The following is a 17,568-nucleotide window of genomic DNA, read 5'->3' as shown; positions in this document are numbered from 1 at the left end:
GCTGGCAACTTGCATACCCAGGACCTTCAAAAAGCTTGACATGGGTGATTTATGGATTTGYGTCATTGCCAGAATCATGCAAAATGCTAACTTTCGGGCAAGAATGTTCAATATACTGAGGAACACAAGAGACAAAGTTTTAACATGACAGAAGACATAAAATACATAACAAAGGGCTCACTGAGTGCTTTGGGAAAACAAACTAAGAAACAAACCCCCACCAAGCAACAAAAACAGGCTATAGAAACACTTCTGCAGCTTTGAGGGATTTTTAATTGCTTTGCAACCTTGGCTAAATGCACTTYGGTATCTTTGTGTAGGATAAGTAACAAAAAACATGTTCATAACAGCTTTCACTCGTTCTTGAACTTATGAGCTGGCATTGGCATATGAAGTGAATGTTTTGTCTGACAATGCAGAAAGCAGTTATTAACTGCTGAAACACATTGCATGTAAGGCTATTTYCAATACAAATTTTAAATCTCTTTTTATACATTCAGTATTTGTGAGATGAACCATTATTTGGGGAATGAACAAAAGTATATTTTTTGACTGACTGTAAAACAGAACAATATTTGACTTTTCAAATGTTCAACAAATTTATTGAGATTTCTTATGAAAATATTTTAGGGACTGAAGTAAATACAAAAACCAAATTCTTCATCTCTTCCTGTTGAGCCCAAGGCTAAATTCTAAGGGTATAAAAATTTAACAGAATTTAAAAGGGTTTGCTTTCAACAACTTGACCTAACGTGTAAAATACAATCAAAACCATCATCATGGAAGACACTGTTCAAAGTGAGGTTGACTAAAGACCACCAAAACAACCCACACTTCATCAGCTGTCTGGACTTCAGAGAAAATAAATTTTTAAAGTATCTAGCATTTCAGATCTGATCCAGATTTGGCATATTGCAAAATATGAGTCAAACTCACAGTCATATTTTAAAAACTACCTATCTAGATAGCAGTCACCTTTCAGGATAATTTCTACYACAAAAACACATCTGGTAAAATCAGTAAATTAAAAATATTTTCCATCTGAATGCACCAGTTTTACCTCAAGTACCTGAAAAAAAAACAAATAGAAAAAAATTTTTGGTAGGTACCTGCACAAATATTTGAGTCAACAATTTCAGATAATTAGCAAAGATAATTAACCAAAGATATTTAACAAGCAATGTGTTGATCTTAATTTTAAGTCAATTAGCTATATTATTTAGTTTCAAATGTTGTAGCTTAACCTTGTAATATAGGAGTCTAAAAATTATTTTCTCAACTGGGACAAGAAGCAGCTGGAAGCATTGCCATGGCAACCATCTAATTTCCAAAGAGACATTCTATGACTTCTGTTGCTCTCCAGCAACCTCACAGCTCAGTAGCGTTGCTTAAAAAAAAGGGAGGGGCTTGGAAGAATCATGAAAATAATGCTTCAAAACATAGGGCAGGCTTAAAGTAAGCAAAAGTAAATTCTYAGTCTGATGATGAGTCCAAGGAAAAAAACAAACCAAAAAACCRTACCAAACCGTGTATCTCCCACCACTCCAACATGTGTCTTTACAAATGATGGTGGAATCAATCTCTCCTGGAAATTATGTTTATCACACATTTCACTGTCTCGCACTAAGTACATGACTTAGTTTCTTGATCCTACTGTTTAAGGAAAATTGATAGCAACATGAATAATACACAGGGGGTGGATAGGGTGGGAGCAGAAAAATTTCTGTCAAAACAACACATTTCACTGCCCACAGCTCTCCCCAGGAGAGAGGTTGAGATCTTATCATAAGAATTAGTCAGATTGCTCAATGACTGCTGAAAGATTTTAAGGAGCTATGGTGTTAGAAACCTATAGTCTAAGAATTTGTACAGACTAGAAAACCTGCAAAACCTCTTTAACACATTTGTTCTGAAAAAATCTAAAGACTTTAGAAATGAAGGGAAGTTCATGCACAGATCTCAGGGTTATGGTTTAAATTCTTACTTACCCCTGCTTCGGCTTGGTTGGCTAAATGCCCTTTCCTGACTGTGGGARTATTGCATGGTTATGGCATACTTGGGCCGCGGATGATGGTCACTCAGACAACACTGCCTGGAAGTGCTCCAGCAGTACAAAGCCATACACATGCWAAACATGCGTTCCTGCAGTGTAGGCTGGGACATTTTCACAATCTGCATCTGCTGTCCTGCTGTCTGTGCTCCACTGCTGAGACCAATACTCCTTGCATTGGCTGGAGAAGGAATACTAATGTTCCCTTCCAAAGGAATATTGTATAGCAGAGCAAGATCTTCAGATGGGTGCATGTACTTTTCCACAGGTATGAATGTAASCTGGCTGCACTGGTAACTCCAGTCTGTATTTTGTTCGTAAAGAAGCTAACTGAAGCAAGTAGGCACTGCTAAAAACAGCAAACACGGTAGAGCACAATTCCTRGTTCAGACTGCATTTGATAAACCAAATMATGTTGTTATTGTAGAAACACCTGCTTATAACAATTCCTAACCTGGAATATGAATGAATTATTAGKATGTAAAAGCATGTTAACACAAACTGTATCTATCAAGTATTAAAAATACTTGATAAGGAAACAATAGGCAATGAAACACCATTAGAGAAACAAAACCCAACAAACAGTGTTTAAATCAAGTGAGAAATTTAAATATTTTTAGATGTAGCCACATTTGGCAAAAAAAAAAAAGCAAATTTAGAAAGTGAAAGTTTATTTAACTTTTAAAAAAAGCTATCAAATTTGAACAATGTACAAAAAGATTAAGGCTGACGAGGGATTGCAAAGCTGTAAAGGCACTTAATGAGCTTCAGAGGGCAAGTGTRTTGCATCATATACAAAAGATGCATAAAGAGCTACAATGCATGAAAAAGGCATGCAGATTTTTTGTAATACAGATTTGATTGAGAAGCAGAATTTTACAAATGTGTTTCTTTACTATATGATACTAATGAAGTGGGTTGAAAGCAGCAGGTGACTTTTGGTGTTAGTTACTGGGATTTAAGTTAAACTGTTTCATGATGAGCTATCCAGACCCTTCGTACATTTCATTCAATTCTATTTTTTCCCAATRAAAAAAACTGTAAACAGTGCATGTTAAGCTCTTGCATTTGCAGTGAACTGTGTCTGATTCTATAAAACCCTTCTAAAACTTTCTCTTCAGAGTACACTGAAACTTTTTGGAAAAAAAAAMAAACCCCTWACAATAAAGTCTTAAACATATTACAAAGAAAACAGAGCAGTTTGATCAGATCTTTCCAGGACAAATGACCTTTCCACCATTATTCAGCTGCCTGGTGATAGAAATAATTGGTWGCTACCAGTGAAACACTTGAAAGGACAAGTGATGTATACAATTATTTCTGCCAGCACCAGCTCAACAGAGCTGGCTACTGCAATTTCAACAGACCCTTGTAGTCTTCATAAAAACGAAGGGCAAAGAGAAGTGAAAAAATTCATTACAAATACCATGTGAATAGAAGTAGCAGAAAAACAAACCAAAAGAAAAGAGCAAGTATCAACACTACAGTTCAAAACCAAAAATGAAGAAAAAGTTTCTCAAGGATCTCTACTGATTGCCTGTACGTGCTCATGTCTAACGTGGGGGACCCTTTTGAAGCTACAGGTAGAGATTAATTTTATGAAAGGAACATCTGGATCCTTTAATCACAAATCTGTTTATGACACTATAGTTCAATTCTCATCACTTTTGGTACATATGATCAGGGATGCTGTACTTATTCCACTATAAGCCTGGTTTTCAGTAATGTTTAGTAACTGCTCCACCTCTCCTCTGAGCTCCTCCTCTTTCTAAGAGAGAATGTTTAGCACAGCAAAAATAAAGGYTCGTTAGGAGGTTTGATCTCCAATTTCTTCAGACATTCCTTACTGATGTAGCTTATAYATTTCTCACCTGCCAAGATGAAGCATTCTGAACCACATCTGTGGATGATTGAGAAAAAGAACTGGTAGGAAGAGAAACTTCTCCCTACTCCCAGGATTTAGTTTCAAGTCTTACTCTGTTCTGGTCCCAGGAATGGAAAGTATTAYTCCCAAGTATTCTCCATGCATCTGCATGATAAATAGCAGTCCTGTGTCCTACACAGCCAGACTATAAGCTTGGATGTCCTATTCTCCATTCTGAAACAATGGAAAACTCACCTTTGTGTACCAGACAAGCAGGAAGACCCTTCAAGAATCGAGAGAGCTTCTGAAGAGAACATTCTAATGTTTCACACAGAAATAAATGTTCCTTTAAAAAGCCTTTTTCCTTTTTTGCTTGCTGTGTTTGCAGATTACTTTCATCACCTTTTATATTACTTTTTAATGTTTGTATTCAGATTTAAATGATCAGTCAAAAATTCAGCTTTGGTTGAAAAATGCCACAAAAGGTTTCCTTCTGTTGCATATTCACTGCCATTTGCCCTTGACTGAATGAGTCTTTAATTTTTATTCCTACCACGCAAAACGAAACACATAATGCAAATGATCCTAACTATGATRTTTTGTGCATCATCAATAAATTAGCTAACTAGCTAAAGTTCCACTTGTTTTTCCACAGAAAATTACTTTGTCATTAAATCTTTATAGCCTTAATAGAAATAAGGGATTACATAAAATTTACTGACAGGATAATTGAAGGAATAACCTTGTAATTTCACTAGTGAGCAGGTTTTCCTGAAAAATCAATATTTATTATGAAAGAGGATTAATACTCCTTCGTGGCTTTTGAAACACAGACATAAAATAAATTAAAATGCCTCAGCCTATTTATGACCTCAAGAAGTTTTCACTAGTTCAATCTGAAAATAGACTAAAACTCAATACTATTCCTACAGACAATTTTGTGACTAAAAGGTCCCTGAATGTACTAATATATGGCCTGAATCACTTGATTATACACACAGTGTAACATTCAAAATAGTCATTAAGATCTACRGTCCTGTCTTTAATGCCACTGAAATGATGAAAGTAGTAAAATTTATTTAAATTCTATTTTTTTCACTATTGATACTGACTGCTCTGAACTCGAAGTGTTATAAAGTATTTATTAGAAGACTATTACACAGAATTAACCCTGAACTGAGTGGAGGAAAACTCGCTAGATTGGACCATTTAGGGAAGAGCCTTAAATGGGTGCCCAGTTTTTATGTAGTGATGAAGGGAACAACCGATGAACTTGATGTCTGGAATGGTATAGCAATCTTTCCCACATGGAAAGAAACATGGTATAACTGCTTTTTCTTCACTCTTGTGGGTAATAGGCAAATACCAAATGGACAAAGAAGTCAGTGCTCTCCTAAAGGCTGTGCCTACAGTTCATTTGCTCACTTGTCTACTGACAATGTTTCATTCAACTACAAAACAACATCTGTGGAACATCRTGAAAACATTTTCCAGCTACAATTTTTTGCAAGCCTTAATACGTGAGTTAAATATGTCATGACAGTACTTAAATTTTCTTCTACATTTGGGGGCTTTCTCCAAATTTTTCTCCTCACAATTAATTATAGCTTCAAGGAAAGGAAGGAAGGACTAAAGGAAGGACATACTAAAGGAAACACTGCCAGAGAACTTTCCTGGACATGGGAATCTGCTGATTCACAGTATTAAGTTGTGCAATAGCTGCCAATATATTTTTGGAATATGCCTCATAATAACACTGTCCTTCCCCTCCCATGGATACAGTAGCAAAGTTAGCAYGGGCAATACACGACCCCTGAGCCACAGTGTCTCTGTGCTCAGTTTTGGAGAGCACAGCATGCACAGGGGTTGTTCCTGCCAAGCTGGCTTCTGTGCCAGTTCCCGGTAGGGAGAAAGCCTTTGGAGACACTGATCACAATGCCCTGTGCACTACAGATGCATCTTGTGCTTTTCCTGCTTAAGAATGTGCAAAATGTGCTTATGTAATCTTTTTAACCTTTTAACATTGCTCAGTAAATCTGCTTTTCCATTTATTTGAAGTTTAAAATTTTAAGTTCTTTCTGTATTCTTTAGCCCATCAACAGTGGATGTAAACATTTCCATTTTCCTTCACTTTGTTAAATAAGCACAATAAATAGTCATATATATCCATATTTCATTCTGACACATCAGAATGAAAACCACTAAGGGTTTGTTATTACTTATATTTTATACTGATTGTTTTCCTAAAAGAAGTAAGTTTCAAATTAAACATAAAATTGTAGAAATACAAATTCACTGTCTACTAACTACAAATAGCAGCAGAATTAAGGTCAGACATTCTTAGACATGAAAGTTTAATCCTTTAAGGTACTACTATCACTGTTAGCCTGTAAAAATAGGATCCTTTTATCAAACTGTAGAACAAACTTTGCCCTCTTTGAGCTAATGATCACACATGACGTTTATGCAGTTAAGGCTACATTAATGCCCAAGTGGAGATGTTTAAATGGATCCTAGTGATTTAATAAACTTTTCACTATACTAGAAAATTGCCTAGATTGTTTTGGAAACCTTGACATGAGGCTACTTAAATGGGTTGCTTTAACAGATACATATAAAGAACTACATAATAATGCTTAACAAAGGTTCTCTTTTACAAGGTTACATACTGGATTTTCTTCAGTAAGCTAATAGCCATATTATATGAGTACCCAATATTCATTACTAAATTTATCTTCACAATTACTTTTATGAGACAAGCTTCTCATAATTCATACAAAAGAAATTGGAACAGAAATAAAAARTGTTTTGCACAAAGTCTGACAGTTGCATCAGAACCCAAAGCACTTGATTCTAAAATCCTCTTCACATATACAAGTCTTAGTCACAAACCAGTCTGTCTCTCTGAAGCAATACACACCCCATTTACAGTCATTATCATCCCCACTGCATCAAAAAGATACAGAACCAACAAATATTTTGTTTAAAAGTGAGGGGAGATAGCTGTGTATTAGATTTCTTCCTCACATGTGAAGAATTTGAGCATCTTTGATGATRCAATTGATAAAATTATTTCAAACTGTTCTAAACATCTTCCAGGCCATCTTAAATGACTAATGACTAAAACAGACTTCAGCAAAATGTCTCCTCTCCCTTCTACACAGCCTGTCATAAACTCAGTTGCCCACTCATTCAGAACGTGGTTAAATGAGCTCTTCAGCTACAAACCCTCAAGATGCAGTGAGCTCATTGTATTACTCACACTCATTGCCAGGAACAGAGAATTCCTGCCTCTCATTGAATGTTTCTGGGTGCTTACTTTCTGCTGGCTCTGGGATTTCTTTGATCCTTCCATGAGCTGATTTAACTTTCTAAAACCTAGGAGAATTCCAGCAGACTAATGAACCAATTTCTCTTGTTAAATCAATGCATGACAAATCCTGAGAAGTACCAGAACTTGTAATCAGAAGGCAGCAGGGTTGCCCAGTCCAAGCTGAGGGAGCTTCCTCCTTTTAGCAATAAGGAAATCAGCTTTTCTATAGCTTGATTCTGTTAATCTTTAATTTCTATTTTAAGGTATCAGTTGCTTCAATTTACAGTCTCCCTTATGTTATCTCAAGAAGCCTCATAAAAAAGGCAACTACGGTGTTTTTTTAAAGGGAGATACCAGACCTTATGCAGAAGACTGGCTCCTAAAAAACTGTAAATAAGCAAATAAAACTGAACTACAGCTAACATTTATTTTCTGCAGAAAGTCAACAYTGCATTTTAGTAATGACTGCAACAGGATCAACTAAGTTTTGCCTAGCGGCATTTATGGTAGCCCAATGCCACTTTACARCTTTAATTGACTGTGCTGGTTTGGACTGTGGTAGTTATAATCTTCACAGTGGCTGTTGTGGGTCCAAGTTTAGGACCTTTGCTGGAAATAGTGTTGATAACCCAGAGACATTTTCATTGCTACTGCACAGTGCTCCCACAGAGCCAGGCAAGGGGCCTGGGGGTGCACAAGGAGCAGGGAGGTGACACAGCCAGGGCAGCTGACCCCAACTGACCAAAGGGATGTTCCAGACCATTTGGCATCATCCTCTGCATATAGAGTGGTGGGAAGAGTGGAATGTTCAGAGTAATGACATTTGTCTTCCTAAATAACCATTAGGTGTGGTGAAGCCCTGCAGTCCTGGGGACCACTGAACACCTGCCTGTCCATGGGATGTTGTGAATTCCTTGTCTTGCTTTGTGTGTGCAGATTTTGCTTTCCATATTAAATTGTATCTCAACTCCTGAGTGTTCTTTTATCTTTCCGACTATCTTCCCCATCWCACCAGGGGAAAATGAGTGAGCCATTGCATGAGGTTGGACAATCAGCTGAGGTCAAACTACAAAAAAGACCAAGTGACTCTAAGTGACCAATGCACTCTGGCTAGAACCTCTTTGCTCATTTGACACACAGATTACAACCCTAAAATTCTAAAAAAATTTAACTTGCAGTAGTTCAGCAGCAGACTAACAAACATCTACAAACTGCTTTATCACAAAGGTGCCTGAAAAAGAGGTGAATAACATACAAGATGGAGAGAATAACCTTAGGTAACAAGATTTTTGGGTTTGGATTTTTCTGGTAACAGGTTTCTGAGAGCAGGACAGAATTTTCTGTTGAGGAAAGCAGGRGAATGTTACACTGCATCTGATCCTGAAACACAAAGAAACTGCCTCCACATAGAAAGTTCTAAGAAAAATAAAAGTGTTGAATATTCCACCTTCCAAAGTGCTCCTACTCCAAATATTGCTCCTTCCAAAGTTTTACCAGGGTCCTTACAATTCCTGTGAACTTTTTCACTCTGAACTCGTAACTAAGACATTCATCTTTTCATGGCTGAATTCTTCATTCTCCCTTGACGACAAATTTAAGAATGTGAACAGACACAATGACAGAAGGCAGAAATATTATTGTTCTTATCTTTGTAAAATGGAAAAATCATCAGTATGRTTAACTACAAGTTAACACAATTAATTACCGTTAAACAGAAGTAACTCATGGCTTGTACTTTCCAGGATAGCATAGTAACAATGCTAATTGTTCCATCTTCAAAGAAGTGCTTCCTGTTTTTCATATAATTTTTTCAGTAAGATACTGCTGAAAGAGAAAGCTTTTTTTATTTGATTTTTTTTCTCCACCAATGCAACATAACACTAATTTCAGGAGATCCTTCAAGAATATCCAAATATCCTCATCTCCATTGAAAACATTTTACTTATTATGCAAAACAAAAAGACCATTCAAGGAAAACRAAGAGAGCAAAAATGTGCAGCTCACTTTGCACAGTGAAATCTTTCATTGYCCACAAAAAACCATGGGGTTATTTCTTCTCCAATATCTTAAAAGTTGACTTAATGTTATGAAAGAGTATTTATTCTGATGCAACTTTTATGTTTCCCAGCATATCTTTTAAGTATGTATTCTAAGAAAATTTATAACCCTTGTGTRTATGGCAGAACAAATACATGCATTAGAATTAATTTTGCATCAGATGTACAGCATGTGAATGTTACACACGAGTTTTGGCATCAGATATACATTATCTACACTGCATGGACACTAATAATTTATGAACTGTTGCTAATCGGGTTTGGCAAGTATTGCTGTAATTTTCATTTGCAAATGTTCAACTACTGAAAAACAATCAGTTTTTTCAACTTTYCTCTGGGTAGTTAGAAAAGGTACTGCACAAAAGATATACAGGCATGCCTGAAGTACGAAGTTCTGCCAGTGACTTAGCATACCCTAGACAGCCACATACTTTGGAACATTATTTATAAGATGAGCAGAATTTAGCTTCTTACTACACTTTCAGTTCTTTTATTTTAAAATAATTTTAAATTCATTTCAAATTCTGTATTTGGCCTCAAATCATAACACCTGATAAGCTGAAAAGCATGCATGCAGAAAACAGTAAGAAGCCTAAGCATCACAGAAGTGATAATTGTAATTTAGAAAAAACAAAGATCAAGATTTTGACAGCTTAAATGACTTTTTCATGCAAGATACTTTGCTTTTTTCCCTCCCACAGAAGTTTTAGAAGAAGTARATAAGAATAAAACTGGGCAATACAAAGTGGAAAATCTCTGAACTAAAGATTGCCCAGAGAGGTTGTGGAGTCTCCCTCACTGGAGATATCCAAGAACCATCTGGATGCAATCCTGTGCCATGTGTTCTAGGACCACCTTGCTTGAGCAGAGAGGCTGGGCCACAGAACCATCTGTGGTCCCTTCCAATCTGACCCACTCTGTGATTCTCTAAATTGTACAGACAGTAAACAGCATAAAATAAAATGATTTTTTTATGTAACACATGACAAGCTGATACAGCAATTTACTTACTCAGTAAATTGACAACTCTATTCTGAATGGATGATCTCTTCATTTCAGAACYCAACAGCAAGGGTAAAACATTGAAAACATCTTAAGAAGGAACTCCACTTCTATTACCTTTGAAATTTTTTATACGTTGTCTTAAGACATTTATTACTGTGAAGCACATTGTATAATTTATTTTAATTCTCTACAGAACAATATAGTTAATTCAATATCRTCAATAACTTTATACAGATACAGTATTGAAGCCATGTCCTCTTTTGCTTACTGTCAAGTACAAAACAGCTTATACAGTCTAAAAAAAAGCTACAAACCACACTTGTAGCATAATGTATGATGTGCCTGGTTAAAGTTTACAGTAGTGGCTTTTGGATCTTTCAAGAAAATAAACATGACACCACATGATAACAAACAGCTGTGCAAACTCAGACTTAGGAGGAAGACTTAACTACCTCCTTTTTCCAGAACTACTTTTCCCTGCTTTACTGCTGCTACCACCAGACTTGCTAGAAGATTTTGAAGAGAAAAGTCTTGTCATGAATTCAGATACATCTGGCAGCTCATGGTTGGAATTCAGCATGTTCATTGACTGCTCCATTTCCTGCATGCAAAGATCAGATAATATTAATAGCTTGTAACAATTCTGGCYGTATCTAAGGCATCTGTTAAAAGATTGTATGAAAAAGACACCAAATTTTCCCAAACACTGTTTTACTTTCTGTAGTCCTCCGGGTATGCATTGCTACATAGTTTTATGCACCACAGCCAAAGATCCAGCTACACACAGAAACATGAAACCCCAAAACTAAGAGCAGTGGTGTATGGAAAATGGTAAACATGTCTTAAGCAATCTTATAGAGCAACCATCTGATAAAGAAAAATCTAAAAGAAATAAATTATTTATTTTCAGCACTACTTTTCTCCATATTAAAACCTGGGCTATTGTTTAGATATTCAGATCTGAGCTCTCATACATGTCACACGTTTCTGTTTTCAAACAGTTTCACATTTCYCATAGCAAATTAACAAATTTTTGATGCTGTTTGAAGGSATTAGATGCTTTGATTGCCCTACTTTCTGACATCAAGCTCCTAGAGTACTGCAGCTGAGTTTTCATTCCTTCAGGAAAGAATGGATTTGAATAGAAAACTGTATATCCAGATAAGCTTATTGTAAATTTGGAGTTTAGCACAGCAGTTCTATGAGATGAATTAGCACATTTTAAAATAAGCCAACCTTGAATTACTTTTAATGCATACAACAGTTGAACTGCACATCCACAATGGGATAATGCTTAGAGCAATWTTGACTTTATTGTGGGATTGTCACCTTGTTCTTCTCCCATTCAGGACGACAGAGCTTTAAGAGCTTTCAAGGCACTTGAAAAGTCAAGCCTTTGCCACAATTTAATCTACACTATATATACACACATCATAGATATATATCATCTACACTGTATATATACCAGTACATATATATTGCATCTACATGTACTTAACGTCTCTACAACAAACACAGTTACTAAATCATTAACTTTCTAATCAAATTACTGTGCTGATTTCATCAAAAAATAAACAAGTTAATTTGGCTAGTACTGTGCTGATTCCATAAAAAATAAACAAGTTAATTTGAAAAATGTGACACAGGCTCCATATACTCCACTTTAATATATGGTCATCTAGAGAATGTCATTACAATTTAGTTCTTAAAAACAATCTTTTCTTTAAAGACAATTTTCCTGTCTTTAAAGACAAGTTAAATTAAAAGCAAAATTCCTTCAACTTAAAAATGTCTTAACAAGTCATATCAGTTATCTCATCAGAATTAAATCATCAGCTGTTCTGATRAATTTACCATCAGAAGAGCCTGTCTACAAGCAGTGTCAGATCACTGAAAAAAGAAACATGTGATTAATTTTTTTAAAAATTCAATTTCCAGAGTTCAGCTTGGTTTGAAGAACTAGTGTGACATCTGGATTTAAGAGTGGAATAAACTGTGGTTTAGACTGAAAGGAAAGAGAACCCCTCATCATACCCTTCGCAACACACTTGACATTTATTAAATGATGTCTCAAAATGAAATGGTAGATTTACACATAGTACAGAAACACTGGAAATGTATAGAAAAATCAGCCTCTAAAATGTTATATTTATCAATCTAAAGCAACTCTGGAAAAAACACCATTAATACTGTAACACTTCAGAGTTGTGGCAAACAAATTCTGTGTTGTGATGTTTAATAGCAAATTCATGAGTAGGAAATGCAAGAATTCATTGTTGAAACAGCAACACTGTATTAGCTGAATAAATGATGACTAAGCCCTCTTTTTAAAGTACAGTTTTGTTTTTATTACTCTTCTGTGCTTTGAAATCTCCTTATCTTTGGTCTGTATATATCCATCAACTGAACGTACTTACCCGCCTCATATCAGGATCACTGGTGTTGACAACTTTAGGCAAAAGCACAAATATCAGTAATGGAAGAACCATCATCATCACCTACAGAGAAAACAGGAAATACCTCTTCAGCCTACTTGTTGCGCTAAACATTTTAGACATACTAAAATAAAATAAAGCTCTACTAAACAGCCAAATTTTGGAACTACTGCATTCCCAGTTACTAAGCCAGTAACACTAATCCACTTACCAGGAAAGAAACCTGAAAAGGGAGTACTGTGCTTTAAATAACAGATTTCAAAGTTGGACCAATAAAGCAAATGGTTGCTCTCTCTTGGACCTTTTACAATTACAATTTTGCAACATGTTGATCTCTGCACTACTAGAACAGCATCATGTTGTCAAACAAAGAGACTATGGGCCATTTTCAGAGGAGGTACATTAACAGTGGTATATAGGGGAGGAAAGGTCATAGAAAAGCCTTCCATTTGTAAGCAAGCAAAAACAAAGATGAGAAGAGCAAAGGAAAAATGCAYACTTTCCCCCAAGTGTTTTATTCTTACTATTCTGACAAATAGCTGTATTTGGATCCTTGGCATACTTTTAGCATTTGTATGTTGCCTGTACGTACCATAGGGTTCATGAGGAAATCTGTCCATCCCCAAGATTCTCTCTTTATAAAGTATGAAGGTGGTCCAGAAGATTTCATCTGGAGTGGGTATGGCAGCCTGACAACTTCAGAGGGTTTGATGTAATTCACRTACCTTGCTCTATTGAGAAAAATGTAAATAAAATAGAAAATAGAAAATATAAACATAGAACCTTTAGCAAATAATAAAGATGATTWAAAAATGCAAACAAGACTTAATAGAAGACTACAGACAAAACCATCTGCTATGCAGTTTCAGCTAGGCATCACTTTTAAAAGCCAATTTCTATCAGTAGCATGTTTTATGAAATCAAAACCATTTTTGTCAACTTTGTAATGAGTAAGAAAAACTATGCTGTTTAGGATCCAGCTTTGAACAGTGCAGTGCAGTTAAACCAGTTTGCTCAGGACATCATACTTGTACGTGAAGATAATACTTTTTCCATAAGTGCATTACTTTGCATTTATGAATACTGAAGCTCAGTCTTTATTACTTTATAAGGTTTTTCCATAGTTCTTCATTAGTATTCTTCATCTGGGCATCATATTTGGATAATTATTCAGTACTATAATCTTTGTCACTCYTGACCCATTTTTCATGATTTATGAGTATTTACCTACTTTGTACAGCTCCAGGGATGACTTCTACCCCAAATAACTCATTCCTTCTGAATTTTTCACCAAATACTCATCCACAGAATGTCTTTCCCTCCTACCCTAAGACTTAGGCATTTTCTTCAAAACTTGAGATTTTCAAGTAGATCTTAACAAATATATCAGTTATTCCCATGCTGTTTCCTCTTCCTAGGAATTACTGGGTTTTTTTTTATGGCAGAACATCCTTAGAAAAGCCCTGTTGGCATCTTCCCAAAGTATCATCATTTYTCATGCCTCTCTGATTCCTCAACAGTATTCCCCACTATAGTTTCTATCTACTGGACTGGTAGAGATGCCAAGCCTCCTGCTACTTTCCTCTGCAGATGTATCCTAGCAATTTACTCAGCATCAAATTYGTTACTTTAATAGTCCTTAGATGCATAAACAGTGCTAAGGGTGAGGTTATATACACCATATTTTGTCTCTATCTTTCTATTCATTACATATTAATTACAGCCAATAAGATACTAAAAAAATGCAAAAACAAAAGTTACACAGATTTTGAAAAAAACCTTAGCTCAAACAAATTGTGCCATTATTATAAACAGACTGCACTGTTTTCAGTGATACTTCGATTTTTAACCTCCCCTAAATATACTGAAGGAGGGTTTTCACTGAAGTTTGTATTCGTAAAACTTAAGACTATAAGTGTGCTTGAGCAAAGAAAAATTAACTACAAGCATATTAATTTGAATGAAAAGCACCTTAATAGAYAGATGTTTCTGTATTACTGAATAGTTTGCAGTTACAGGTAGACAGTCAAGAGTGGTTTGGCCATAACATAAAAACAAGCTAACAATGCTACTGAAATAATACAAACTGGCAACTGCTAGTATTAACCAAAAACTGTAACAAGTGTCCTATGGGGTGCAACAGAAATATTYAAAAATTTTTTGATGCCAAGTCCTGGCAGAATATTTATTAAAGAAATGGGAAAGGGAAGAAGGAAAAAAAAAAAGTGTGACAAATAATAAAGCAATTAACTGATTTATCCCTAGATATTATTTCAGGGTAGCTGCGTAAGAAAATAATCAAAGTAAAYGAATACATGGCCTTTCAAAAAACTAGATACTCTTATTTCAGGCCATAAATATGAAAGGAAGAAAGATACCAGACTCTAGAATTTGAGAAACATGYTTCTAGAATTGATGTAAAAAGAAGTTGACACATAGCGTTTGAGATGGAACATCAGACCTACAGCACTGTTTTCTTGTACTGTGCAGTCAGGCATATGTAATTCATCAACACAGAGGCAAATCAGAAAAAGGCTCACCTCATTTTGCCTTTTGAAGTTATGTCAACTCGCACAGGCTCAAATTTATGAGCGGGGGATATAACTTCCACTACGTAAGATCCTGAAGGTACATCATGAACCACAAAACTTCCATCTGTCCTGAAAAAAACAGTGAGTTCCACATTTCAGTGCACTCCAGAATAYAAGACAAGGCACTCTGGTTTTSGTTGGSTTTTTTTTTAAGAAATTGTATCATTTTATGTTATAAATCTTAATATAACCACAATGACCAAAAGGAACGTTCAAGTCACTCAGCACTCACAATATCAAGCCYCTTAAGTCCATCAATGCATACCACAACATTATCAGAAATTCCCCGTAAGGTTAAAAATTTTGTTTTGCCCTCAAGTTGTTATCTTGCTAGAGGAATAATTTAACAGCTCAAATAAGATCTGAAGTAAGTTATATTTCATGTATTCCAGTGATGGCAGAAGTAACTTACACCTTCCTTCCTCCTTCTGAAATACATACAACAAAGTTTATTTGCCTCAGTACTTCTGCTGAGAGCAAAAGACCCCCAAACTGGCACCCTACGTAGTGTGGGTTGGTATTAGGGACAATTTGAAATGCACAAAAATAGCAATTTGTGCCTTTGTTGCGAAATAGTGTTTTTTTCTTCTAATTGCTCCCTTTAGGAYCAGCCCACGCTGGAAAGCTCAATTACAGCAATAAGGAAATGAAAAGCTCAGATCATATACACAGAAGGGATTTTCACACAGGTGGCTTTTATTTTAAAGCATGAAGCTTGACTATTTGATGACAGTATTAGTAAAAGGTTACCTGAAAGCTTTAGCACTAATTGCCTTAAAGGTACAGAAGTTTTCCTCCTATGTATTTCCAGAAGTTTCCAGTAAGAAAACCCTAAGGTTCTCTACCCTGTTAAAGGCAATATCAAARACCTCCTTCCTAAAAGTAAGGCTCAAGACAAAAATCTGTGCAAAGGGATAAAACATAACAAACCCYGACACATTAGAAACATACATCAGAAAAATAAGTAAGTGACTCTCTTAAAAGTGAACTCYTTTCAAAGAGTTTGTGATTACGTCCTTTACACTTCTAACATGCCMAACACTTTAGGACCTTCCCACCTTTATGTCAGGATTTGAACCCATAAGAATGCTGGGTTGCATTCTTATATATATATATTGCAACTGCTGTAAAGATTTTTCTCGGGAATTTCCTTTAAATTTTTCATTCTTTGCAATATTTGAGAAATTTAGAGTTTCACTTAACCACTTAGAAATTTKCCAACCTGATAGCAGTTATTATGAGCTCCCAAATAAGGTGTCAGGCTCCCACAACTTGTTTGTAGTGGCTTAGCAGGTGCTACACKGTCAAGATTCTACAAGATCTATCTATGATAGAAACCGTTGTGTCAATCTATTAATAGAGCCCAAAGTTGAAGTTAAGTTTAACTTTTATTGCAGGGAGATTAATTTAAAATTATGAACCTTTACAAGAGGCTATATCTTAATTCCATCTAACATCAGTTTTATATGTAATTTTAAACGGTATGTATTATACTGTATTGAAAATCATGAAGAGGATTTTGGAATTAACTTCCAGTCCTGAAATTATGACATCAGTTTAGTTCTTAATTCTGAGGACATAAGTCTTAGACTCTAGTTCCTTCGCCTATCTGAATAAACCCAGTACSACCTGAAACTGATGATGATTCACCTGAACTGAAAGAGGATGATTCTTTACAGCTTCCAGCTGTATTTGCATGATGTCGTGTGGAGCAATTAAGTCATGTCCCTTAAACTGGCTTTCACCAGTACAGTTTAAAGTTTTTCACAAACACTCTTAACACAGAGGGACAACTGTAACTTCTGCCACGAACTTTCTCCAGATCGGGTAAACTCTGAGCCAAGGTGAGATTCTTAAGAAGTGGCAGGATTTACAACAGAAGCTGAGAATAAACACAGTCCTGCAAACAGTGCAAACGCGTTTGGGGTTTTTGTTAGCTTTGGCTGTTTGTTTTTTTAAAAATTAAAACTCAATTCCGAAGTTTTTGGCCAGCAACCTGAGCCACCAGTTTAGATACAACTGCTGGAGGCTGAGGCCAAAGCCGACCGCACTGCCCGGTGGCCGTGTCCAGTCCCTTACGAGGAGGCCAGCACCGCCAGCAGCTCAACTCGGGATCCCGCGATCCCACAGCCATGCGCGGTTACCGGGACACGGCCGAGGAGCCGCCATCTCAGGGCCAGGCCCGGCCTGCGAGCGGGCCCCGCCGCCTCCCGCCCAGAAGGGCCGCCCGCCGCCCCGCGGCCTCGCACCCCC

General features: G+C 36.2%; 1 protein-coding gene across 1 annotated transcript; it reads right to left on the bottom strand.

The window, feature by feature from the left end:
- Nucleotides 1–9,052: 9,052 nt before the first annotated feature.
- EMC7 (ER membrane protein complex subunit 7) lies at nucleotides 9,053–17,449 on the bottom strand. The gene is made up of 5 exons (XM_057375078.1): nucleotides 17,312–17,449; nucleotides 15,265–15,410; nucleotides 13,317–13,455; nucleotides 12,707–12,787; nucleotides 9,053–10,890 (listed from the first exon to the last, which is right to left on the bottom strand). The coding sequence occupies exons 1-5, from the start codon at nucleotides 17,447–17,449 to the stop codon at nucleotides 10,738–10,740; spliced, it is 657 nt and encodes a 218-aa protein (XP_057231061.1). The 3' UTR covers nucleotides 9,053–10,737.
- Nucleotides 17,450–17,568: the final 119 nt, after the last annotated feature.

Source organism: Malurus melanocephalus, unplaced genomic scaffold (assembly GCF_030028575.1).
Source record: "Malurus melanocephalus ecotype Western Australia unplaced genomic scaffold, MMel_1.1 scaffold_238, whole genome shotgun sequence".
Lineage (NCBI taxonomy): Eukaryota > Metazoa > Chordata > Aves > Passeriformes > Maluridae > Malurus > Malurus melanocephalus.
This window is presented reverse-complemented; position numbering and strand designations above follow the sequence as displayed.